The sequence below is a fragment of the Cervus elaphus genome, chromosome 20, assembly GCF_910594005.1.
Source record: "Cervus elaphus chromosome 20, mCerEla1.1, whole genome shotgun sequence".
Classification (NCBI taxonomy): Eukaryota; Metazoa; Chordata; class Mammalia; order Artiodactyla; family Cervidae; genus Cervus; species Cervus elaphus.
In genome coordinates this window covers 79,125,826-79,153,414 of record NC_057834.1, presented here as the reverse complement: position 1 = coordinate 79,153,414, position 27,589 = coordinate 79,125,826, and the positions used below count along the sequence as shown (strand labels likewise).

General features: G+C 37.0%; 1 protein-coding gene across 5 annotated transcripts in view; it reads left to right on the top strand.

Annotated features, from left to right (window-relative positions):
- HS2ST1 (heparan sulfate 2-O-sulfotransferase 1) overlaps positions 1 to 27,589 on the top strand; it is a 170,580-nt gene that overhangs the window by 124,220 nt on the left and 18,771 nt on the right. For all 5 annotated transcript variants that reach the window (XM_043877867.1, XM_043877866.1, XM_043877868.1 and 2 more), the window contains 2 exons: positions 12,097 to 12,335; positions 23,672 to 23,757. In XM_043877867.1, the coding sequence (XP_043733802.1) occupies positions 12,097 to 12,335; positions 23,672 to 23,757 (325 nt within the window). The remainder of the gene's footprint in view (positions 1 to 12,096; positions 12,336 to 23,671; positions 23,758 to 27,589) is intronic.

Sequence of the window (27,589 nt, the reverse complement as noted above, 5' to 3'; positions counted from 1 at the left end):
AATTGTCACCAGCCTGCTTCTGTCTGTATTTTTGCTCTTTCCTACCTTGTTAGAGGCTCAGTGGAGAGAATCCTTCAAACAATCTGTATGCTAGCAGGCAGGCTTCCCCAGTGGGCTCAGCGGGTAAAGAATTTGCCTGTAATGTGGGAGGCACCGGAGACATGGATTGAATTCACCAGAGAAAGAAATGGCAACCCGCTCCAGTATTCTTGCCTGAAAAATCCCATAGAAAGAGGAGCCAGTGGGCTACAGTCCATGGGGTCGGAAAGAGTCGGACACAACTGAGCAACTAAGCACAGGTATTTACCTACTTAGATCCCTAGTATCTAACCAGCGCCAGATGTCCTATGGTTTCAGCTCGCATCAGTGCAGAAATCCCATCTACATCTTTTGGTGGGTCCTCGTGAAGCGCCTCTGGGGCTTTTCCTCGTGGTTCAATAAAGAATCTGCCTGCATTGTTGGAGACCTGGGTTTGATTCTTAGGTGGGGAAGATCCCCTGGAAAAGGGCTTGGCTACCTACTCCAGTATTCTTGCCTGGAGAATCCCTTGGACAGAGGAGCCTGGTACGTTACAGTCCATGGGGTCACAAAGGGTCGGACCCGAGTGAGTGACTAAGACACATGAAGCCTCTAGATGAGTATCTCTGGAGATTGACAGCTTACCTCCCCCTAAACTGCACTTATCTTTTCTTTGCACTACTAGTTATTTAAAAAGATAATTCCGTCTTGAGACATAGTCTATTTTGTCTTCTAGAGTGATTCTATAGAAAGGATGCCTCCTTTTCATAATAACTTTTCAAATATTTCAAGATAACTTTAGTACATTTATGAAACTTCTCCTCTCTAGTTAAGTGTACTGGGTGTTTTAAAAGCCATTTTGTGTATGGCATGGGTTATCCAACTCTTTTCCATCCTGAATGTACTCTATTCTTTGTGTATGCCTGAAATGATACATAATATTACATGTGTGACAAACATAGATTTCCTAGGAACAGTGCTTTCCTGTGGTTTAAGACAGTACTGACTACATTTTGGTTAGGCTTTGGTATCAGATTGAAGTTTTGGGTTCTGACTCTGTTCCTCAAAACTCTTAACTAATCTGACACTACGTTTCCATATTATTACCTTATAAGTAATAGGTATAGGGTTACTTTAAGAATTAAATGGAAGTAATACATGTTTAAACACATAGCAGCATTGCTTCTGGCCCATAATAAAGGCTCAATAAGTGGAACAGTTGTTACTTTGATAATTATATGCTTATCAGTATAGCCTAAAATTGTCATAGTTTTTTTTAAAGCTGTTTTACATTACTGTTGTTAAATAATTTTTAATTTACTTTTAATTGAACATAATTGCTTTATAGTGCTGTGTTGATTTCTGCCATACAACAGTGTTACTTTGCCAACAAAGGTCTCTCTAGTCAAAGCTATGGTTTTTCCAGTAGTCTTGTGTGTGAGAGTTGGACCATAAAGAAAGCTGAGCACTGAAGAATTGATGCTTTTGAACTGTGGTGTTGGAGAAGACTTGAGAGTCCCTTTGAGTGCAGGAAGATCAAATCAGTCAATCCTAAAGGAAAGCAACCCTGAATATTCATTGGAAGGACTGATGCTGAAGCTGAAACTCCAATACTTTGGCCACCTGATGTGAAGAACTGACTCCTTGGAGAAGACCCTGATGCTGGGAAAAATTGAAGGCAGGAGGAGAAGGGGATGACAGAGGATGAGATAGTTGGATGGCATCACTGGCTCCATGGACATGAATTTGAGCAAGCTCTGGGAGTTGGTGATAGACAGGGAAGCCTGGTATGCTGCAGTTCCTGGGTCACAAAGAATTAGACACAACTGAGCAACTGGACTGAACTGAGTACAATAGTATGAATCAGCCAGTATACATATGTCCCCTTTCTCTTGAACCTCCCTCCCACCCCATCCCACCCCTCTAGGTTGTCACAGAACACTGTTGGTTAAATAATTTTATAATCAAATTTTACTAGTGTGTTACTTGTCAACTTAATCACTCTGCAGGCCTTTATGGCTTCCCAAATGATCCATCTCTATATTTTGAAACCCAGTATCTTTTCAAGGCTCAACCTATCCAGTGTATCTTTCTCCGTAAGTTTTTTACCCCACTTCTTGGTTTCTGAATTAGTTTGTTCTCTGTTATGGCATTTATTTGATTTTGTATAAGATGTAAATTTAAAATATGAATAGATTACTTGAGAAGTGTATGAAAAGGTATGAGGGATGTTTGAGATGTCTTGGTAAAATGAGAAAAGGGAAAGGAATATTAGTTGGAATCCCCATTTCCTATCAGAATATTCTTTTCAAGTGATTGAAATATGTACAGAATGAAGTCAGCTCACCCATGATTTTTAACTATAATAATCTATATTTTAAAAATGGGTACTTGCAAAAAAAAGTGGTGCTTTTATATAATATCCTGCTGTATTTAATTATGCAACCTTACTCCTTCCTGTTATCGAAGCAGATTAAATCTCAGATGACAAGTATAATGTGAAGCACAGGCTCTAGAGTCAGATTGACCTGAGACCATATCCTGACATTAGTATTCAGCTTATGATCAATTAACTTCTTTGAGAATCTGTTTCCTCATCTAGATGAGAAGAATAATATTGCCTCTTAGGGTTGTTTTAAGAATCAAAACTTGAGATAATGCATATAAAACACTTAACACAGAGTATGCGTATAAAGAATGATACATTTAAGGCACATAGTGAGAATGCACTGTTAGCTATTAACAATATTATATTTCATATAGGTGCTTAATGCATTTTTCAGATTGGTAATATAAAGGAATATTGTTATAAGAATTTCACATTTTAAAATTTATGTAATAACTGTAAAAAACTAGCCAATATAAATATAATACATATTCCTTTAACTTAGTAACCTTAGCAATAAAAAGAAAATAATTATATTGGTAGTTACCAGATTGTTGGGATATTTATCAGCTACTTTAATATTCTTACCTAATAGATCCTCTTAAGAACATTAACCAATAAATTTTTAGTCATAATTCATTAGATGAAATTTGGAAAGAAAATTTGATTTTTATTTTGTAATATATTTTCATTAATCTTAAGAGTCAATATATAATTAATGCACAAGCATAGTAAATATGTAAGCCATGTATTTACAAAGGTCTAGAAGAGTCCTTGTATATGGGGACACAGGTCTTTTACCCCTTATATATGTTTATTCGTAGGTATTTTATTCTTTTCAATGTAATTGTAAATAGGATTGTTTCTTTAAGTTTCTTTCTGATAGTTTGTTGGTAGGGTATGGAAGTGCAACTGATTTCTATATATTAATTTTGTATTCTGCAACTTTACCAGATTCATTGATGAACTCTTAAGTAGTTTTCCTTAGGGTTTTTTATGTATAGTAATATGTCATCTGCAGTCAGTGACAGTTTTACTTTCCAATTTAGATTCCTTTTATTTTTCTTGTCTGATTGCTATGGCTATGGCTAGGCCTTCTAATACTATGTTGAGTAAAAGTGGGGAGAGTGGGCATCCTTGTATTGTTCCTAATGTTAGAGGAAATGCTTTCAGCTTTTCACTGTTGAGTATGAGGTTAGCTGTGGGCTTATCATATATGGCCTTTATTATGTTGAGGTATATTCTCTATGCCCACTTTCTGGAGAGTTGTTTTTTTGTTTTTGTTTTTTTTTTAATCATAAATGGGTGTTGAATTTTGTCAAAACCTTTTTCTGCACCTATTGAGATGATCATATAGTTTTTATTCTTCAGTTTGTTAATGTTTATCACATTAGTTTTTTTGTGGCTGTTGAACCGTTCTTGCATACCTGATATGAAGTCCATTTGATCATGAAATATGATCCTTTTAATGTATTTTGTATTTGCTGTGCCAATATTTGTTGAGGATTTTTGCATCTAAGTACATCAATGATTCTGGCCTATAATTTTCTTTTCTTGTGATATCTTTATCTGGTTTTGGTATCAGGGTGTTGCTGGCCTCATAGAATGAGTTTGGAAATGTTCCTTCCTCTGCAGTTCTTGAAATAGTTTAGGAAGGATAGATGAAGCTGGTCCTAATGCTAAAGCAGGCTTGCTGGTGTGAGTCTCAGAGGATTCTGGGGATTTTGCCTGACTGCTGGTGGTCAAAGCTGGGTCTCAGTGTCTCTGGCTGTGAAGCTCTGGAAGATCTGGCTCTAGTGCCTTCACACTGGTATGTGCAGCTGTGTCCTGGGCCCTGTGGTGGCTAGGGTCATGTTCCGGGACTGCTGTGGGCTCAGGGGTGTTAAGGTGCCCTGTCTGCTGGTGGGTGGAGCTGTGTCCCACCTGGTTAGTTGCTTGGCCTGAGGAGTGCCAGCACTTGTGGGTGGGGGGCGGAGGGAGCTGGGTCCTGACGTTAATACGCTAGAGGGAGTATTCCAGAATGGCGCTTGTCAACACCAGTGTTCACATGGTAGGACAGGCTCCCCAAAATGGCTGCCACCAGTGTCTGCCTCAGTGTGAGCTCTGGTTTCCTCCTGCTTCTCTGGGAGACTCTCCACGATCAGCAGGTGGGTCTGACCCAGGCTCCTTACTGCCATCTTCCCTGGTTCCAACAACAGACAAGATTTTGTGTCTCCCCTTTCAGAATGGAGTCTCTATTTCCCACAGTCTTCTGAGTCTCCTGAAAATAAGCATCACTGATCTTCAAAGCCAGATGCTCTGGGGGCTCATCTTTCTGGTACACGACTCTGGGGTACAGAGCCCATTGTGGGGCACAGACCCCTTATTCCCTGGGGGAGAACCTCTGCAGTTGTAATAATTCTACCATTTGTGGGTCACCCAACCCAAGGGTTGAGGTTTGACTCTACTACAACTCCACCTCTCCTATCCATCTCCATTATGGTTCCTGCTTTATACTTTTAGTTGTAGAAGATCTTTTCTGGTAGGTTCAAATCTTTTTCATCAATATTTATTCTGTAAATAGTTGTTATTTTGATGTGCTTATGAGGGGAAGTAAGCTCAGGGTCTTTGCTGTCTTGGGAATTCCTCTTACTTTATTTTCATTTTTATTCACTTAAGTATTTAAGTTTCCTTGATTTTTCTTTCAGTTTTGTTTTCTGTTTTTCTTCTTACCTCTTTTCTTTTCTCTTCATTCCTATAAATTACTTTTACACTTACTAAAAGTTACAGTTTGATTTATCCATAGTGTTTTTGAGTTTAAAACACCTGGAGTGTGTTTCTGAGTCTTTATACAGCATTTTTTTCATGGTTGCTTTATGTATTACATCATATAAATATCACTTGTCACAATTTACTGGTGTCATCAGTTTACCAATTCAAGTGAAGTATGGAAACTACCTCTATTTACATACTTTTACTATCTGCCACTTACAGCATAATTGTGCTAAATATTTCTTCTGCATACATTTAAAATCATATCACACAGTGTTATAATTTTTGCTTTATATGTCAAATATATTTTTGAAAACATAAGAAGGAAAGTTTATTGTATTTACCTATATGTTTATTCTTTCTATTTTCTTGCTCCCTTTTTTTTCCCTTGTGTTTTAAGATTTCTTCTTTTATTTTTTTTTTTCCTGTCTAGAGAACTTCTTTAATCATAGTGGCAATAAATTATTATAGGTTTCTTTCATATAGGAATATCTTATACCCCTTCATTCTTGAGGATGATTTTCTCTGGGTATAGGATTATTTTATTTCACCACTTGAAAAATTGTGCCACCTCCTTCTGGCTCTTTGACTTCTGATGAGAAATCTGCTGTTATTCCAGTTTTTTTCTACAGTATGCTTCATTTTATTGGGCTGATTTCAAGTCTTTTTTTCTTCATTTTTAGTTTCCAGAAGCTTAATTATGATGTGTCTTGTCTTGGATGTTTTTGGTTTATGCCATTTGGAGTTTGTTCAGCGTCTTAAGTCTTTATCTTCTGTCGGATGTCAAGTTTTCAGCCACATTTCTTTAAGAACTCTTTCAGCCCTGCTCTCTTTCTCTTTTCCTTCCAAGACACCGTGACACCAATTTTAGATCCTGTTGTTATATCCCACAGTTCCCCAAGGCTCTGTTGCTTTATTCTCCCTATTATATGCTCTCATTGTTATTCTGATTGGATAATTTCTTTTGTTCCATGTTCCAGTTCACTATATGTTCTTCCTTTCTATTCTGCTGTTGATCCCATTCACTGAGCTTTTTATTTTGGGTTTGTTTGTTTGTTTTTTTCTTTGAGTTCTAAAATTTCCATTTAGTTATTTATATATTTTATTTCATTACTGAGCTTATTTTTTGAGGCCTTCTATTTTTTAATTTGGTTCAAGCTTGTTCTTGAAAGCATTTTTATCATGACTGCTTTAAATCTTTGGTAATTCTAACATCGCTGTCCTTTTTATATTGTCATTTCTTGTCTCTATTCATTGAGTTTGAGATCCTGTTGGTTCTTAATATGCTGCGTACAATTTAATTGAAATGTGGATATTTTTATGTTATGTTGTGAGACTTTGGATCTTTCTTTCTTCAGTTGAATAAAATATTCTTTAACTTCTATAGGGTTTTGCACTTTTCAAAAGTTTCACACACGTGATGTCATATAATCCACAATAGCCCTTTTCTCCCCCAGCACCTGTATTGCCCCTCCCCCTTTCCCTCTCATCACTGGTATCCACTAGTTTGTTCTCTGTATCTGTGGGTACTCTGACTCTTATTTAAAAATACCTTTTGTTTTAGTTGACTTTTTCCAGTACTGCTCTGGCAAGGGAAGGGGTTGCTGCTTTGTTACTGCGAAGTGGAGGCAGGAGTTCAGGTTCCCAAATAGGCCGCCATCAACACCGGGTGAGCTCGCTGTTTCTCTCGGGCAGGGATGGGCATGGCCTCGTCACTCTGAGTGATTCTCCCCTAGGTCTCTGACAGCACCAAGCGGGGGTGAGGGGGCCTCTCATCACTGCTGTGTGAAAGTGGACTTTCTGGTTCCTTGCTTGGTCTTCACTGACTCTGCAGAGGTGCCTTGCTACCTGTTGCCTAGGATAAAAGTCCTGGCTCCCTACCTTGTCTCCTGTGACACCATTCCACCGGAGATTCTGGGCAGCTGATTCCAGCCTTGTGAGGGTAGAAGTCTGGGCTTGCTACTTGGCCTGTGAGCATGGAAGTGGGGCCACCGGTTTTCTGTGGAGTTTAGCTAAAGCAGGGTGATTATTGTCCGAAAGGCTTTTGTCTTACCGTGCTGTCCCTTTCTTGGTGTCCTGGCAGGGCTTTTGTTGGACGTCTTTTCATGTATGCCTGCTCCTGGGTTGCCAGCTTCTACTGCTCCAAGACTGGGGTATGTAAGGCTAAGGAAAACTTAGGAACTCACCACGTTGTTCCTTGAATCTTAAGGGCTGTAACTAGTCTGTTTCCTTCTCTCCAACTTTTAGAGTCTTATGCTTGTCATATATATAATGTCCAGGGTTTTAGTTGTACTTCATGAGAGGAATAGCAAAAACATAAGTTTACAGCATCTTCCTTGAAGTAGAAGGTGGTCTCAACTCCTTTTTATAGGATGATCCAGTTAAACATATATGTAAAATTTTTTGAAGTAATTAATTTATTTCATTTTGACTGTGCTGGGTCTTTGTTGCTGCACACAGGCTTTCTCTAGCTGAAACAAGTGGGAGCAACTCTCTAGTTGTGGATTGCAGGCTTCTCACTGTGGTACTTCTCTTGTTGTGGAGCATGGACTCTAGGGAGTGTGGGCTTCAGTGGTTGTGGCAGGGGAGCTCAGTAGTTGCCCTGCAGCATGTGGAATCTTCCGGACCAGGGATCAAACTCGCGTCCCCTGCATTGGCAGGTGGAATCCTAACCCCTGGACCACCAGGGAAGTCCACTTGTAAGTTTTAAGGAGAACACGTGCGTCTCTTGCTCACTGCCTAGAAACCACACAAGAAAGCACTTACTGGTGTTGAGAGTCCAGCCTTGAATCATCCATGTTGGAATTTGTCAGTCCCCATGGTGGCTGAATCAAGGAAGCTGACTCAGGCTGAACACATTCATGAGAAAACAATGTATACAATTGGACAACCAGTTTGTTTAATTCGTAGTAATTACCAAATCCTACTTCCATGAAGATCAGATACTGTCTGACTACACAGTTCACTCACAGTAAGTGGTGGTGGAAAAGAAATCAGTTAACCTTTTAATAGCTTTCTTTTGATCCACTTTTGTTGCTTCCTACTTCTCATTGTGTGCACATTTTATGGGGAACAAATTATACCAGAACAGTATTCGGGGATTTACACAACTGAGGATTTATCCCTAGAGTGTGCTAAGGATCCACTTTAACTCAGGTGTTTGATAGCTCCAAGCTCTTAGTTCCTGTCTGGCTCTGCAAAAGGCATAATTACCAGGGAGTTCCGACAGGTCAAATTTTGTGATAAGGCACCTTCGCTGTGGACATTTTTCTAATCATCACTGCCAATTTCCTCTATGATTTCTCTTTGCCTGCAATTCTAATTTGTGAGTAACCTCTTGTTTTCGATATATATACTAATACATTTAGGCAGTTTACTATCAGGCCTTGATGTCCATGAGCCTTTTTTCTTCTTTTGGAAATAATTAACTTGGGGTCATGGAGCTGCCTGCCCATGGTTGGGCTCTAGGAGGAAGCTCTGACATGTACACATCAGCTGTTCTGGAGACCAGATCTATTGTTTTCATCATATCCTCAGAGGACCCAAAAAATCATCATGAGCCACTGTTGCTTGGATAGTTTTGAGCATTACTTTCCTAGCGTGTGAGATGAGTTCAGTGGTACAGTAGGTGGTTTGAACATTCTTTGGCATTGCCTTTCTTTGGGATTGGAATGAAAACTGACCTTTTCCAGTCCTGTGGCCACTGCTGAGTTTTCCAAATTTGCTAGCATATTGAGTGTAGCACTTTCACAGCATCTTTTTTTAGGATTTGAAATAGCTCAACTGGAATTCCATCGCCTCTACTAGCCTTGTTCATAGTGATGCTTCTTAAAGCCCACTTGACTTCACATTTCAAGATATCTGGCTTTAGGTGAATGATCACACCATCATGGTTATCTGGGTCATGAAGATCTTTTTTGTATAATTCTTCTATGCATTCTTGCCACCTCTTCTTAATATCTTCTGCTTCTGTTAGGTCCATACTGTTTCTGTCCTTTATTGTGCCCATCTATGCATGAAATGTTTCCTTGGTATCTCTAATTTTCCTGAAGAGATCTCTAGTCTTTAATTTAGGAAATGTCAAATATACAGTTCATATACTTTAATACACATAATGAACCAAGAATAATGACTAATTCTAAAAACATGCTAGTTTCATGCACTAGATAGAGTTTTAGCACCTTAAAATTTTTTTTAAATCCATAAACTAAATAATAACTTCTTTTAAAGAATAACAAAATCTGTTTCTTTTCTAAATACTGAGTTCAGAAAAACTAGTGAAAGCATTCAGCATTACTGGTTGTTGGTGTAGCCATTAAAAGTAAAGCCATTTCATATATATCTGGGCTGCTGTAGGAAACAAGCTCTTAAACTTCTGTCAGCACTTAAATGTCAACAGTATTGTTTTATTTCCCATAGTGGAAAAGGGAGATCGAGGACATAACAGTACCATAATAGTTTTGGATTGTGGTGACAGTTTGGGGTTGCTTAGAAGATAAAATTCCTTTAAAATTACTGAATATAATTATATTCTTAGGCTTTCCATAAATACATGTGGAATTTAGTGAGAGAACTTCCAAATCCCATGTAGATTCTTGAGCATCATATATTACCTCGATTACAGATTCGTTTGTAAACTACTTTAAATTTTGAGAAATATTGTGCTTTCCAAACATGTGGTATGTGGTTCTTAAAAGTCTGTCCAGGTTTCTTTTTCTGTTTCTTCTTAGTCTTTTTCTATGGATTGTCTTTTTTTCTTGGCCCTTAGATGTTTATATTTCCTAAGATTCTGTTCTAAGATTAAACTCTCCTTACATGCTATATATTCTGTAATATCTATGTAGTTTCATCATTCCTACGGTTTCCCAGATGTCTTTCTTCTACGTGAATGTTTATTCTCAACACTTGAGCTGTGTGCCCAATTACCTACATCCCCTGGGTATCCCAGGCAGTCCAACAGTATGTTCTACGTTAAGCTCATCTCGTTTTCTCGGTATTCCCAACCAACTCTCCCCCCTGAAAAAAGATACGTATATATGCATAGTATGTATTCATATGTGTGCTTCTCTTCCTGTTTTGGAAAGCCTGCTGCTAGTAGGGCTTCCCTGATGGCTCAGTGGGTAAAGAATCTGCCTGCAACTCAGGAGACATAGGAAATGTGGGGTCGATCCTTGGGTCAAGAAGATCCCCTGGAGGAGGAAATGGCCACCCACTCCAGTACTCTTGCCTGGAAATCCCATGAACAGAGGAGCCTGGTGGGCTCCAGTCCATGGGGTCGCAGAGTCAGACATGACTTAGCGACTAAACCACCACCAGTAAGCAGCAGGCTTGGAACTTCAAGTCTTCTGAAGGTGAATCCTCAGCTCAGAGCATACTCTATAATGTAGTGGCCATATCTTCTGAATCAAAATTTAAGATGCATAGTCAAAAGCCTGAACTTGTTACTGTAATTATACCACATTGCTTTTTTATGTCACTTTACTAAATTGTTGCTGGTATGGTAGATAGATGCTAATACACATAAAATGTAAAATTGCAATTATGTGTACGAATGAGATGTGCATTATGAGGTATATATACATACATCATATGTGTATGTGTGAGGTTTGACCTAGTTAGGGAGATTAGATGATGCTTCCCTTGCAAGTGATGATTAAATTCAGTGTGACGTTTGAGGAGTTCACTAGGCAGAATTGGGGTAGAGGGAGATGAATGAGAGTTCAAGGCAGGGTAAGGTAGCTGGCACAGAGATCTGGTGGTAGGAGGGTGCCTACTGTGTGTGAGCAGTTGTCTTTGTGCAGAGTAATTTGCAGTCTTGTTACTTCTCCACCCCCCCACCATTTCTTCCCATATTCTTGCCTCTTAATTCTAAAGAATATTTGAAGTTGAAGCTTATGTTAAATAGAATAGTATGGCTCAGGTAACTCAAACAGAGGCTGTGTATCAATCTAGAGGGGTGGGATGGGGACGGAGATGGGAGGAGGGTTCAAAAGGGAGGGGAAATATGTATACCTGTGACTGATTCATGTTGAGGTTTGACAGAAAACAACAAAGTTCTGTAAAGCAGTTATCTTTCAATTAAAAAATAAATCATAAGAAAAAAATGTAACTTGCTTTTCAAACTGCTTGGTGAACAGTCATTTGAATTAGAGGCACCATGGAGTTTAATTAATAAACATAGCCAGGACTTATCTGTAGTTTAAAACACCAAAATGAAAAAGGTTTTCTGATATCATCTTTACTCTTGTTACCTAAAATCACACAAGCGTTTATAATCACTGCCCTGGTACATTCTGATAAGGCAGGGGGTTATTACATCCTGTGTACTTCCCAGGTGGTGCAGTGGTAAGGAATCCACCTGCCAAGGCAAGAGACACAAGAGATGCAGGTTGGGTCCCTGGGTGGGGAGGATCCCCTGGAGGAGGAAATGGCAACCCACTCCAGTATTCTTGCCTGGAAAATCCCATGGACAGAGGAGCCTGGCAGGCTGCAGTCCAAGGGGCTGCAAAGAGTCAGACACAACTGAGCACACACACAACTACATCCTAAGTAGTAAATTTCTAAATCACTGCCTAAATTATAAGTGATTTATTTCCTAAGTGTATTTTTACTGTGAAGTTTAGTATTCCATGCAACCTGTCTTTGTGTGTTTGAGAATTAATTCAGGCTATAAAAATTCTATTGGAATGGAAAGTGTATTTTGAACTACATGAAAGAACTCTAATCTGTTGTATTCTAAACTCAATGACTTTTTTTCTTTTGTTCTTCATATGCATGCATATTATCTCTCCAAGATAATTCTGAAGCTTTGGTCCTTAAAACATTTCTTAACCCCGTTCTTGAGTAGGAGAACTATGTTCCAGGGATAGGAAATTATTTTCAGTGTTTTACAACTTTCTTTATAGTGTCTTTCAAAACTAAGTTCATATTTTTCTTTGCAGAAAGGGCTATTGCACGACATGAAGTTCGAGAGATTGAGCAGCGACATACCATGGATGGCCCTCGGCAAGATGTAGCTTTAGATGAGGAAGACGACATGGTGATCATTTATAACAGAGTCCCCAAAACTGCAAGCACCTCTTTTACCAATATTGCCTATGACCTGTGTGCAAAGAATAAATACCATGTTCTTCACATCAACACTACCAAAAATAATCCAGTGATGTCACTGCAAGATCAGGTAAATACCACTTGGATTCATAATGTTTTCGGACACTAACTCAAGTTTTGCATTTCAAGAAGGTAAAGCATTTTAAGGGATATGTATGCTGAGCCCAGTGGATTCTAAGTTTCTTGGAGGAATGGATCAACCAAACTTCTCTATAGTTTTACATTCTTCACAGTATTTGGTACATTTCTTTGCCTACAATATGTATTCAAATACTTGTGAAATAAATGAATTAACAGCTTGAATTTTTGAAGAGATAGTTGATGCTCTTCAGTATGCTAGCCCTTTAAAACTGTGAAATATTTTTAGCAGGTGCCCTGTAATAAAAATCATTATATTGTCTCAATTCATCACTGAGAAATCTTTATTTGATGAATACTTGTATTCTCTATAGCTCAGTTTTGTGACTAGACTCCTGAATTTAATCTTATCTTTATTCATGTAAGTATTAGCTATAAACTTCTGGGGAACAGGGATTATGTCTTGTTTTTAATATAATCTTGCCTTTCAAGTTATTGAGAATCTTTTTAAAAAATTTTTATCAGAGTATAGTTGATTTACAATGTTGTGTTATTTCCTGCTGTTCAACAAAATGAATCGGCTATACATTTACATGTATACTTTAGAGTCTGACCCCATGTAGATCATTGCAGAGTGTTGAGTAGAGATCTCTGTGCTCTACAGTGGGTCCTTATTAGTTACCCATTTTAGATATATGGCAGCATGTCTTCTGTCAGCCCTAATCTCCCATTTATCCCTTCTCTCCTTACCTCCTGGTGACCAGTAAACTTGTTTTCCACATCTGTAACTGTTTTATAATTAAGTTAATTTGTATCCTTTTATAAAAAGTGCTGCAGTGAACATTGGGGTGCAGTATCTTTCAAGTTGTTAAGAATCTTTAGATAAACAGATGGGTAGATAATTTATGAAATGGTTTTAAGAAAAGTGGAGGAAGTTATCTCAGAAACTGGAACTGACTCCCCTCTTTAGCAGTAGCTTCAGATATTTTCTTCACACCTGGAGTTCTGACTATAATTATAAGTATAGTTCTTTCCACAAATATTAAAGGGAATAGGAGTTGAGCCCCATGATAAGAAAAGATAATATTTGAAAATACTATGTAGGATCAAATACCATATTGAGGTAGCTAGACAGGTATTTGTGATAGTCATGTAGTTAAAATGTATTTATCTGTTTGAAAATGGCTGACCTTGTTTTATTGTCACAGAATTGCTGTTATTCCACTATTTAACATAGCTTTAATCCTCTCATTGAAGTAAGAGAATAACATTGACACACACGGTTAGGTTCGCTTTCTTACTAGAGAGCTATTTGTAAAGGCTAATTGTATATGGCATATCATGTGCCCATATAATTCTTGGCTCTCTGCAGTATCCTCAATTACTCTCTTCTATAGAACCAAGAATCTACACTCATCAGCCAAATCAAATAACTCTTTTGTAAATGAGAAGAAACATGAGCTTATTTAGCTAAGTGGGTCATAAAAGCTATTCATTATGTAATTTTGTATATCTCAAGGGCAAGTGTCCTAAATTATCAGATTTTATACAGTGTGTAGTAGATTTTAAATCTGCATGATTACTTTTCAGAATATATCTTGGTTTACAAGGAACAATTCTTAACACTCACATAATAACTTTACATTTCTTCAGTAATATTGTTTAGAAAAATAAAGTTAATTTGTTCAAATTTTTAGAATTATTATGTGTCCAGCATTAGAAAGTTGTCTTGTAGCTGTAATATATCTGATAATGACTTAGACCTCCCCCCCAACCCCAGCCCATGAAATATAAATCTGCCAAAGCTCACCATATAAGACATTTATAGGCGTCATGTACTGGTACATTTTTCCAGTTGCATTTAGATGAGATAAAACTTCTGTATTCCTTTCAATAGCTTGTCGTGTATGTGTGTGTATGTGTTTATGCAACAAAAGAGATGCATAGACACTATCTTAAAGGCAACTGGGTTACAAAATGAACAACACTTAAAATGTATTTGTGGGGACAGAGTGGAAGAATAGCCTTAATTACCAGCCGACATACTTCACAGTGTCAGCTGGTAGTTCAGTATCTGTAGTTAATTAGGTAGGGCTGGCTTAATATACAAAATGTTTTCTATACACCATATCTAATTTTTTTTTTAACTGATCTTTTCTTCTGAATTGAAACAGTTCTTCAAACAAGTCATAGGTGCTATTTCCTTTCCCTTTGCATGACATATTAGATAGCATTTTAATTTTACTTTCAGCCTAGTATAAGCTTCCTCTAAGTGTAAACTTTTGAATTATAATATTAGATGCCTTGAAAATAATTTCAAAAATATTTCCTGAAAATCATCTTGTATAATACTTGATTTTAATACCATATTTTTATTGTCCTTGTGAACTGTTCTGAACTGCCCTATTATTTAAATAAGAATTAATAAATGACCTATTTTGCTCTTCTTTCTTCTCTGAGAAATAGTTTCTAATCAGTGTCTAACTCAAGTGAGATTTAAAAAATGAGGTTTTTTAAAAATCTGCTATTGTCCTGATCTTCTATTTAAAGCCCAATTTACTTGTCAAAATACTTAGGGATATAGTAGATGATCCACGCCCTCCATTCTGTCATCTTCCAACCTCAGCAGTCCAGTCTGCTTAATATCTGCCTTTAATATCCCCAGCTCTTTCCTAGTTCATTTTTGTATGGGAGATTGTGCTGAACTTTTTATCTGCTTAATCATTCTTCTCAAAAATCTTAGAGGTAAAGACAGACTATTTCTGGTCTGATATAAAATATTCCCTATGTAACAGTTATGTGTATTCTTAGACACTGTTCTCAACTCTACTTTCAAGTTTTCCTTTATTGCACATGTAATGTATACTGAGATTATGCTACATTCCTTGGGGAATTACCAAAGAAATTAAAAATAAGGCTATGTTTTTAAAAGAGCTTATTTATAGTTTACTAGGAAACATAAAACATAGTTGAAGGAACTATGAGAACTATTCAAAGAAAGCATCAAGTTGTGTTCTCACCAAAATGTATAACCAAAATGTTTAACTTGGACCTCATCCTGAGAAAACAAGCAAATCCATATTGTTGAATGTTATATAGAGCATATATATCTAGGACAACTGTCCTGAACTATTAGTGTCAATATCATGACAACCAAAGGGGGAGGGGGGAGAGTGATGGGCTAGCAGAAACTAAGGAGACGTGAAAACCAAATGTAATTCATGACCCATGATTGGATCCTTGAGCAAAAATGTCTGCTACTTTGATTCAGAAAAAAATTAAGTGTGCGTGTGCATAGAGAGAGGGGAGGAAAGAAAGAGATATATCACAGACATGGCAAAATGTTAACAGTGACTCTTGGTGAAGAATACAAATACTGGCTACTGTTCTTTCAACTTTCTGTAGTTTACTAAGAGTTTTTCAGAATTAAGAAGTTGGGCTAAAATAAGAGGAACAGTTAGAACAAGGAGATTAGGAGGTAATCATTTGAGAATATAAGGCATGAAAGGACTTAAGTGGTAAGTGTGAGGTGGACTTAGTCATGTAGGTTGTGTTTTTGAGATGGGCTTTACTCTGTTAATAGACAGGAATCAGCAGGAGACAGGTAATCAGCTCCTCTAGTTGGAAAATGAAGTTGACTCTAGTACACAAAAGTATCTTTATATTATGGAACATCTTGTCTTTAACTATGTCAAATAGGTTTAAATGGCATCATCTTTTATGATTCTTCTTTATTCTTTTCTCCTCTCATATATTTATTTGAGATAAATAAATCTCTGATCTGATCTGGTCTGATCATATTTAACCCTTTTCTGGAATTACCCAGAATTTGTATTCTTTTACAGGACAGTATATTATTGTTTTTTGTTTTTTTTTTTTTACAAAATTTACTGTTAAACCAACTTCTAGCTATTTGCATTAAAGCATATGGTTTTATATTAATAGTTGCAAATACTGATTTTTCAGAACAACACTTTAGGTGAATGCTTCTTGACTTAGAATGTGTATACTGAACACCAGTTGAAGTACAGTTTTTGATTCAGAAGGACTGAGATAAAGCCTGATACTTTAATTTCTCAGATGCTTCCTATTAATGCCAAAACTGATACTTCTGGTCCTTGACCCACAGTTTGAATAGCAAAGATCTAGAACAAGAGTCTCAGTGGGGTGATGGAATCATACGAGATGTGTATTGTAATCTTCCCAGGATGGTGAGTTACTTATCTTTAAATTAGCATTCCTACCTCCCCAGCAAAATCTAAATTCCTTACCTGGGCCAGCAGGTCCTCCTTCTTGATCAGACCCTTGCCCATTGGCCATTGCTTCAACCTTTTATTTGCTGGCCACACTGAACTTTTGATTCGTTGAATGCCCCAAGCCTTTACCACTTCAGGTCCTCTGTACTTAACATTTCCTCTTAGAAGGCACTTCTCCCTGCCTCACAGTTGGCTTTATATTATCCATTAAGGTTTCAGCTTATTGACGTCCTCATAGCAAAGCCTTAGTTGACCATCCTGTTTATTAAATACTTCTTCCAGGTTACTGGATACCATTATTCTTTCACTATCTTTCCTATTACTGATTTATTTATTTACTGTCTGTCATTTTCTCTATTATAATTTAAGTTTCTTAAGGGCAGGGACCTTGTCTGTCTTGTTCACTTTGTATCCCTGGGCCTAAGACATAGTTCAGTTCAGTCACTCAGTTGTGTCCAACCCTTTGTGACCCTGTGGACTGCAGCATGCCAGGCCTCCCTGTCCATCAACAGCTCCCAGAGTTTACTCATGTCCGTTGAGTTGGTGATGCCATCCAACCATCTTATCCTCTGTCGTCCCCTTCTCCTCCTGCCTTCAATCTTTCCCAGCATCAGGGTCTTTTCCAATGAGTCAGTTATCACAAGAGGTGGCCAAAGTACTGGAGTTTCAGCTTCAGCCTCAGTCCTTCCAATGAATATTCAGGACTGATTTCCTCTAGGATAGACTGGTTGGATCTCCTTGCAGCCCAAGGGACTCTCAAGAGTCTTCTCCAACACCACAGTTCAAAAGCATCAATTCTTCGGCGCTCAGCTTTCTTTCTAGTCCAACTCTCACATCCATACATGACTACTGGAAAAACCATAGCTTTGACTAGACGGACCTTTGTTGACAAAGTAATGTCTCCGCTTTTTAATATGCTGTCTAGGTTGGTCATAGCTTTTCTCTCAAGGAGTAAGCGTATTTTCATTTCATGGCTGCAGTCACCATCTGCAGTGTTTTTGGAGCCCAATAAAATAAAGTCTGTCACTATTTCCACTGTTTCCCCATCTATTTGCCATGAAGTGATGGGACCAGATGCCATGATCTTAGTTTTCTGAATGTTTCATTTTAACCCAACTTTTTCACTCTCCTCTTTCACATTCATCAAGAAGCTCTTTAGTTCTTCTTTGCTTTCTGCCATAAGGGTGGTGTCATCTGCATATTTGAGGTTATTGGTATTTCTCCCAGCAAATTTGATTCCAGCTTGTGCTTCATCCAGCCCAATGTTTCTCGTGATATACTCTGCATACAGGTTAAATAAGCAGGGTGACAATATACAGCCTTGATGTACTCCTTTACCTATTTGGAACCAGTCTGTTGTTCCATGTCCAGTTCTAACTGTTGCTTCTTGACCTGCATGCAGATTTCTCAAGAGGCAGGTCAGGTGGTCTGATATTCCCATCTCTTTAAGAATTTCCCACAGTTTGTTGTGATCCACACAGTCGAAGGCTTTGGCATAGTCAATAAAGCAGAAATAGATATTTTTCTGGAACTCTCTTGCTTTTTCAGTGATCCGGCAGATGTTGGCAACTTGATCTCTGGTTCCTCTGCATTTTCTAAAACCAGCTTAAACATCTGGAAGTTCACAGTTCATGTACTGTTGAAGCCTGGCTTGGAGAATTTTGAGCGTTGCTTTACTAGCATGTGAGAGTAATGCAATTGTGTGGTAGTTTGAGCATTCTTTGGGATTGGAATGAAAACTGACCTTTTCCAGTCCTGTGACCACTGCTGAGTTTTCCAAATTTGCTGGCATATTGAGTGCAGCACTTTCACAGCATCATTTTTTAGGATTTGAAATACTTCAACTGGAATTCCATCACCTTCACAAGCTTTGTTCATAGTTAAGGCCCACTTAACTTTGCATTCCAGGATGTCTGGCTCTAGGTGAGTGATCATACTACCATGATTATCTGGGTGGTTCTTCTGTTTATTCTTGCCACCTCTTCTTAATATCTTCTGCTTCTGTTAGGTCCATACCATTTCTCTCCTTTATTGTGCCCATCTTTGCATGAAATGTTCCCTTGGTGTCTCTAATTTTCTTGAAGAAATCTCTAGTCTTTCCCATTCTATTGTAGATGCTCCGTATCATGTTGTATGTATTGTAGATACATAGTAGATACTCCGTAAATTTTTTGTTGAATGAATGAATGAACAAATGAACCTGCTTAGGTTCTGAAGGTAATTCTTAGCTGAGCTTGATGCCATGGTGGTAAATACTGGCAGGAGTGCCTCTGATTGATAGTAGTAGGATTGAACAACACAATTCTGAGCTTTAGTGCAGATAGTATATTATGTTCTTTTGCTGCTGAACCTTTCTTATATGGTATCCAATTATTACTCATTTTTTCTCTTTGCATAGAAAACTTCCTCTCCAATTTAGTCTCATAAAACTACCCACGGCTATACAGTCAATGTTTATTTTAAGTATATGAATGAGTGGGAGTTTGGTATATATAATTACCCAAGTTAATAGTAATGTTCACTCAATAGGTAGTAATTACAAAGTTGGAATTTGACCAGGATGTTCAGGATGACATTCCTACTTTTAGATAGTGAAAACAAGTTCTTTTGTGATCACATTTAATCATAATGTTGAGATTCCTCTTATTAAGAATATAAATCTAGATATAGTGTTAGTGAGAGGGTGCTTTCTCAGCTTTTCCTATTGCATTGGTTCAATTCTGGTTCAACTAGCATATAAATCACAACACCACTCACTACATTGCTTGTGTTTTCCCTAAAGGCCTCTTCTGATTACTTGCTAGCCTAACTCTGCTTAAGAGTTATAAAATCTGACAAAAATCACAGTTTAAAATCTGCTCCAGGCTAGCCATAAAACATCTTTTTTTCCTGTGTTATATCTAACTACTATTTCTGAAACATCTTTCTTGATAGCCTTTTGCAATCAGAGTATGGAAATTCTCTTTAAGTCGCTATGGTGACTGTATTTCTTTTCCCCAAGAGTTTTCAGTGTCTTCAGACTCAGCTTCATTTGATACTATTAGTTTTGCTCCTTTGTGCCCCTCTCTTTATCTTTCATTAGTGCCAAGTATCGTAGTCAGTAAGAATCCATAACATGAACTGAGTAGAAGCTTGCTCACCTGATCTACCTCTCTCCTTACTCCTCTCTATCCCAGAGCTTTATCTCACAGTCTTGGGCAGAATGCTCCACTGTAGAGGAAAATTAGAAGAAAAACTGAAAGGCAAGTGGTAGAGAAGAGACGAGAACACAGAAAATGAAAGGGCATAGAGAATATGACCGAGGAGCGGCAGGGAAATTCTAGAGAACTCGGACGATAAAAATTAAATGTTGCTAAATTAATACTTTGAAAGGAAAACTTTTAAAAAGTATGTTCTTCAAAGGGCATTAATTAGGTTTTTGTGTCCTGGGAGATTACTTTTGAAGAGATTAGGGTGGTATAGAATTCAGTCCTATGTAAATGACACTTCTGAATGCTCAGACTCTTCTCCAGAGTAGTGTGAAGCACCGCTTTAACCTTACTGACAGTATTTGTTTACTTCGCACTTTTTGCTTCCCTGTGAAGGGGAGGTAAATCTCAGCTCAGCATCTTTTGATTTATTGCAAATCAGCCACAGCTTTATTAATGAGATTTTAACAGATTGCCTTAGTTAAATGTTGATTAGATGAAAGAAAAAAAATACATACACATATATATTAAGTTTGTAACTTTCAGTATTCTCTTAGTTGGAGATTAGAGAAAGATTCTGTGTGTTTGGAGACTAGCAATCATAGAATGTAGGGAATTCCCAGATGGTCTGTGCTCCCAATGCAGGGGGCACCAGTTCGATCCCTGGTTAGGAACTAAGATCCCACATCCTGTGCAGCATGGTCAAAAAAAAAAAAAAAAAATAGACTGTAGAGAATTTAACATACCTGAATATGCCTCAGAATGTATTCAGTATAGTAAGATTCAAAGTCCTACATTTAGACTGGGTCTCTTAGTTTTGACCTGCATTGTTCAGCAACCCTTGAGGTTACCCAGGACAATAAAAAGGCAAGAATAAGTCAGCGGCCATTGTCGAAAAATGGTTATTCAATACAAGAGATAATGCACAGGGTAGATTGGAGGTTAAGATTATAATGAATGTAAGGAGGGAAATAAACAGTTGAGAGAGATATATCAACAGAGCTTTGAGATCTTGGAGGTTTGAATGTATGGATTTCAGGGATTTCCTGAGCATTGGACAGAACCTGAAATTCTCAGTGTCCAAGTCCGTTGATCAGTTTTATGATGTGAAAGATATCTGTCTGATCCTTTCAAGCCTTTTGGTCCCCCACGCCCCCCCACCTTGTTTAAATTGGACAATAATGGATTAAAGAAATTAGCCAGTGGTATAGAAGGATGATTGGACCAAAATCTGAGGTATGTGGTTCTTGGACTTCAGTTTCTGTATCTGTAACATAAAGAGTACAGGATACTCTAGGCCCCTTCTACCTCTAAAATGCTGATTCTGCAAACAGGAAAGTTTGAGACAGCAGTGGATGCTTCATGCCTTGTTCTGTTCTGCCTTCACCAAACTTCCCCGAGTCCAGTGGAGGCACAACCCTTTTACTTATTTTATTACTTTCTGTGTTTCTTGGAATGCTTTGGTCCCAGAGTGCTTCAGGCATCACTGTGTGGGCAGATGGAGAAGACTGAGTAGGTGGGGGCATTACGCTCCCACCCCCCCCGTTCTGTTTTATATGTTGTGGTAGCTTGTGTGTGTGTGTGTGTATTGTATAGGTATGGGATAACCTTTAAACCACTGTTCTAGTTCAGTATACTTTTTTATTCCCCGTATCATGAAAGCAGTAACTGAGAGTGTATCCTTGCTAAAGAGCCTCTGTAGACCTCAGGCCTCCTTTGCAGGCACTGCAGAAGGAGCTTCATGTTGGTGAAACCAAGAGCTAGGTCCTGGGTCCACACGTGCTGAAGGCTTGCTCCTCAGTGTCACCTACTGGCCTGGCCATGCTCTGGAACCTTGCTAGAAGTGCAGAATCTTGGGCCGCACTCCAGACCTGCTGAGTCAGAATCTGCATTTTAACAAGAGCCCCAGATGATTCATTTATACACTGAGTTTAGGAAGCCCAGTAGCAGTCCAGATCTCACCCAGCTTCCAGGGCTCTTCACCTCACAGTGTAGGACACACAGCAGATGTAGTGTGTCTTTAGGAGAATTTAGTTTGATCTTGACCATCCTTTGTAAGGGTGGAGGAAAAAAGGACACTTGAAGCTTATACCTGTCTTTCATCACAGTGTTCTATGATCCTCTAACATTTGGCTTATATAACTCTGTTTTCTCAGGTTTCAATCTGTCATTTCCTTTCATTTCCCTCTTATACCATCACACCCATTTAAATCTCAGCTTCTGAAGAGCTCAGCTGTTAAGTGTCTGAAGCACCCTTGAACCACCATTTCCCATTCCTATTCTCTTTGCCTTGTATTTCTTCCTCATTTGGGACTGAAATACTGAAACTGATTTTCACAGAATCAAAAGCTTGTATAATTTACCATTAAGTAGAAATTATAAGGATTTTTCATATTCAACATGTAAACTTTTTTAAGGATTCAGTTTATGGATTAAGTAGTATTTTATTTTCTATTTCTTTTTCATTTGCCATTTGATATTTTTATTCTATTTGATGTCTTGAAGACCAAATAGGAAAGAACCTGAGAATCTCAAATCACATGTTTATTTGGCTCATTCGTTTTGGTGGAGACAAATTGTAAATATCTGCTGAAATATAATTGTGTATTCTCTAATACAACATAATTTTGTTATCTACATCCAATTTTCAGATTTTAAGAATGTGTGTGTATATGTAAAATAATAACAAAAGTTTCTTTTCATTTCCCCTCCAAAAACTCCATTGTTTCTCTTAGTATTTGAGTTATAAATTGAGTTATAAATCCTACTTCCAGAATCTTCCATTTTTCCTTAGTTCACATCCTCCAACATCAGGCTGCTTCTGCACCATTTCCCTATTCTGTTCCTACCAGTGGGCCTTATCCAGGAGCCATCATTCATTGCTATTAATTTATTGACTAACCTGGTAAGAAGTGCTCCAGAATATCACCATGTGACTAACTATTGTAAAAAGTAAGCGAAGGATTGATAAATTGTCAGAAGTATGCGATTGACAGTTCTGTGCTAGGGGCTGAGGTCGCAGCTCACGGGTGCTTCCCCTGCAGTGTAGGGTGGTAGGCCCCCACCCCTCAGCCATCCCCACCCTGTCTCTAGTCTCCAGAAGAGATTCTTAACCACTTGCTGTTGATCATGCAGAGATTTGATTATCAGAAATTTATATCATTTTTCTTTGAAGAATTAGGTATCACTATTTTGTAGCTGGTTTATCAAGTTCTATATTAACCAGTTCTTGAAACTTTTATATTTATACTTAAATTGTAGTATTAACTAATCTTTTGTATACTTTTAATTCTAGTAGATTAAAATAGTAATATTTAGATATTTTTAAAAATTTACCTTTTAGCTTTTTTATCAACAAGTTAATGATATCTGCTCAACCATATCATATCTGCTCTTAGTGGTTTAAAGTCTTCTGATACTCATCTTTTCTTCACTCATTTGGTTTTAGGATTAATTGATATTTGTTTTATTTGTTAGTCATTAATAAATGGGAATTTTTATGAATAACAAGTCTCTAGGAAGAAAGATTTGCATAAGCTATCCCCATATTGAATTGCTACCTGCTTCAGCTTGTGTGTTTGTATACCCTCCCCCCCACCATATAAATGTACTCACTGTACAGTATCATAAATGGTTGCATTGTGCAATTTTGTTTTAAAGATCCTCTCACTCTTTTCTAAGAGTGGTGACAGTAGCTTCTCTATGATGCATTAGTAATTACAGGTCACACTATGCTTTTCTTAGTTGAAGCCTGTATTTCAAGCTCCATAATTGTCAAAGTAGTATGATCAGTTTTAAATGCCTAAATGAAAAGCATTTTGCTATCACCAGATTTCATTTTCCTTAAATTGTGCTTAAGTAATGAGTATGTTCTCCTTTTTTAGGTGCGCTTTGTAAAGAATATAACTTCCTGGAAAGAGATGAAACCAGGGTTTTATCATGGGCACATTTCTTACTTGGATTTTGCAAAGTAAGTTATACCCAGAATTATACACAAAAGAATGTTTTGTACTTTAGCAACCTAAAAAGGGATAGAGTTATTAAATAATTGTGATTTTGATTTTTAAAAAAGTCCTGGCTTGTGTTTGCCACTTTAGATACGTAATTTAAATATACCTTCTAGTGTTTTACTGCCCTCTAGTGTTCATAAATTGATTATTGTCATATTAATGTTAGAAATTTAAGGTAGATAAATTTAGGTAATGCCTTTTAAAGTTATTTATCATTATGTTTCTGCTTCATGTGCAATCAAATGACACTATTTTAGGAGAGTTCCAAGTTTGAACCTAGAAGCCAGTCGAATTATGACTTACCACATCATTGACTAAGAACAGAGAAAGCAAAGAAGCCATTACTCAGTTATTGATAACCTGAAGTGTCTGCTTGTCAGCCAAGACACACTTCCCCTTTGGCTACCTTGTTTTAGCTTTACAACTGAGATATAAAAAGACTTTTTTAAAAGTGATTTTTCTTTATAGTGATTTGCCTGAAACTGGACATAAATAACTCTCATTTTCCATGTTTTGGGGGAGGCACAGGATCAAGGTATTCCTGTCGTAACTCTTTCAAGAAAAGTTAATAAAGTATAGGACTTCGTACAGTATCCGAGCACTATGTCCCTCCCCCTAGAGTTTTTGCCACATTAAGTACTAATCAGAATACTCATTAAAAGGAATATTTTAAATGTGTATAGTTTGGTAAATCTATTTAAACATTTTTTTTTGTAGCACATAGAATATTATTGTTGGAAAACCTCAAATGCAAATCTTTTCCCTAATAAAACTAATTTCAAAAACATTAAAAATATGTTTTTAAATATTATTTTTTGTTACGTGGGCCATTTTAAAAGTCTTTATTGAATTTGTTAGAGTATTGCATCTGTTTTATTTTTTTGGCTGTGAGGCATGTGGAATCTTACTTTCCTGATCAGGGATTGAACCCACATTGGAAGGCAAAGTCATAGCCACTGGACTGCCAGGGAAGTCCCCTACTTTTAAATTATTTAATCGTAGATGCATTTGCTCAGTCATTTCTTTAGCAGTCATGACTTCAGAGTAATATATCCCCTTGTATTTGACAACTTCAAAGAGCATTCTGTATAAAATCCAACAGTTAAATTGATGTCCCAGTATCATTTCAACTTTTCAAATTTGAAAAGAAAAATAGTTGAATGAAATATTACAGATTCACATTGATAATAAATCTTAACTTTTTTGGAAAGCAAGTAATTAAAGGGAATTCCCAAATGTTACATACATAAAAACAGTATATTTTTGTTTCTAGTTCCTTCCACAGCACTCAGGATCTTTCAGTAAAATATTAGCTTTAAAGTTAGATGTACATTTTTCTATAAATAATTCATACAGCAATATTGCAAACATTGTATAGGCAGCTTTAAAATAAACTAATTATTTTTCTTTGCAGAGGCACTGAACCAATTTCATAAACTTCATTCATATGTATATTTTCCCTCAGGGCTGCATTATCCTTCAATTGAATGTTTGTTACCCTTTCACCTAAATGATTTATTTTTTTTCCACACATAGCTTGGTTTCATACTTGAGGTTTTCATTATTAAAATAATATTGAGTGCTTTTGCTTTTGGCAAAAGTCTTATACTTAGAATGAAGCTCTGGTGTATGCTAGGGTTCTTATAGTTGAAAAAATACAAAGTTCTTGGAAAGATTAATCTCATGTATTAAATACTGACATGAACGTTTAAGGATTTGAATATTTTCATAATCTGTTTCATTTTATTGGAAGCAAAAAGTATTGTGAAAAATTCTGATAGACCTTTACAAGATTTTAAATAAATACCTTAAAAAAATCAACTAGAGAAAATGTATTTTGATGTATATAGTCACAAACTATTTTAGATATAACTAGTATCTTTTAAAATGATTTTTAGTTTGACTGTCATACTCTCCACAAGTAAGGAAAAGAGGAAAGAAACATCACCTTACCAGTTTTTAAAATACTTTATTCTTTAAAACGTATTCTTGACTGGTATAGTACCTTGTGGAGTCCATTAAAATACTTGCCTTCAAGAAAAAAATGGTCAAATTCAATGAAAGAAATATTTAATCACATAGCTTTTCAATTGCCTTAGCAGGAACACTAAAAAGAGTACAAACCCAGGAAACCTAGGCAGTAAGGTGGACAAATAAAAATTGAAAGGTGCTTTCTAATTTAGACTGATCACAGGAAGCACACATTTTATTTGTAAACCCATATCTGCTCAAGCTATATTTTGGTTATGTTTATCTGGTTTTGTTTAGAACTTTAGAATAAGAACAAAAATCTCTTCTCGTTATAGTTGCGTTCCTGTCCTGTCTTGTCTTAACCTTATCCCATTCCTGTTTGTCTTAACCCTATTCTTATATTTTTAAGCACATTTCTTAGTTCTTCCTTCCATTTTCCTATTTAGTGTTTAATTACTGTTTTTTTTTTAATTGGTGGACAAACCATTTTAAAATAATGTAAAATAACTACGAATTTAGATATTTTTCAGTGGAAAGAAAATTGTATAGGTTAAGACATTTTCATAACCTAGGACACAATGTCCTAGGTTACATACAGGCAGTATAAAGTTGAACAAGTTGCAGTTCTTATTCTCAGTGAGTTCACTGAAGCCCCCTTTTTTTCCTGTAATTATCAGTTCATTATGGTTCATTACAAACAGTGAAAATATTCAGATTATTCTCCACTTAAAATTTATATCACTCATTTATCAGCAGTATCTACTACTCCCACTTTGATTTTCTTCATATTTTACAAAGAAAAATATTTGAACATTTTTCAAAAGCCTTTTTCAGAATATTTTCCCTTATCAAGAATAATGTCCAGCTGAAACTAATGCTGGTTTTGATCAGATGCTGCTGAGTTGTTTTGTGTTTTTTTTGTTTTTTTTTTTTTAAATAATCTAGCTACCTAGGGTCATACATCATCATTCAGGCTTAGAAAGATATTTGGAAAAAATTTTTAATACAGCATTCAGTTTTATTCAGGCCCATGTGAGGTATGTACCTTTGTTGGTCATCCCCAGGAAATGAGTATGGGCTGTCATCACCATCATTTTGGTTTCACTGTATCCCCTCAGTTGTCTTTTTCACAACTGAGATGAATCAGTAAAGAAGCAGGTATGTCAGGATAAGAAACAAATAATTAAATGCTTCACTAGAGGGTAATAAAGTGTTAGTATTTTAGGCCAAGAGTTTATAATATATAGATTCTGTGCGATTGTCCCTTTTGCCTTATATTTCTCTGCTGAACCAGTTGAAGTTTGTACCAGTTTCTACATCTTTTAGCAAAGCTGTCACAACAGTGTAGAAACATTTTAAAAATTATTTTAATCATTCTAAGTAATATATGAGAGTTGCCTTTTTATTGCTCTTATATTACTAGCTCTTTCTGTGACATCGATCCTGTAGATGCTGAGAAGGAATCTCTCGGGTCAGCCGTGCCACACCAAGTCACTTCAGTTGTGTCCAACTCTTTGTGACCCTGTAGTCAGATCTGCAGTTAAATCTCCCTCAGTCCCTTCCCAGCTCAGCAGTCTCAGACACCTGACTTTAGATGTTCAGTTTCCCGTTTGTGGAATAAGGATAATTAACTACTCTATGGGTGGTTGTGAGTATTCAAGTGTAGTATGAAGCAGTTATACTTCACACAGAGCCATGTTAGCCAGTCCCTTAAAACTCTGATTTTGTTCAGTTACCTGATGGCTTACTGGTGTTTTCTTCTTCCTTTTTGAGTTTGTGCTGACCCTCCTTATTCCAGCTCCAAATCAGGCATTGCTCAAG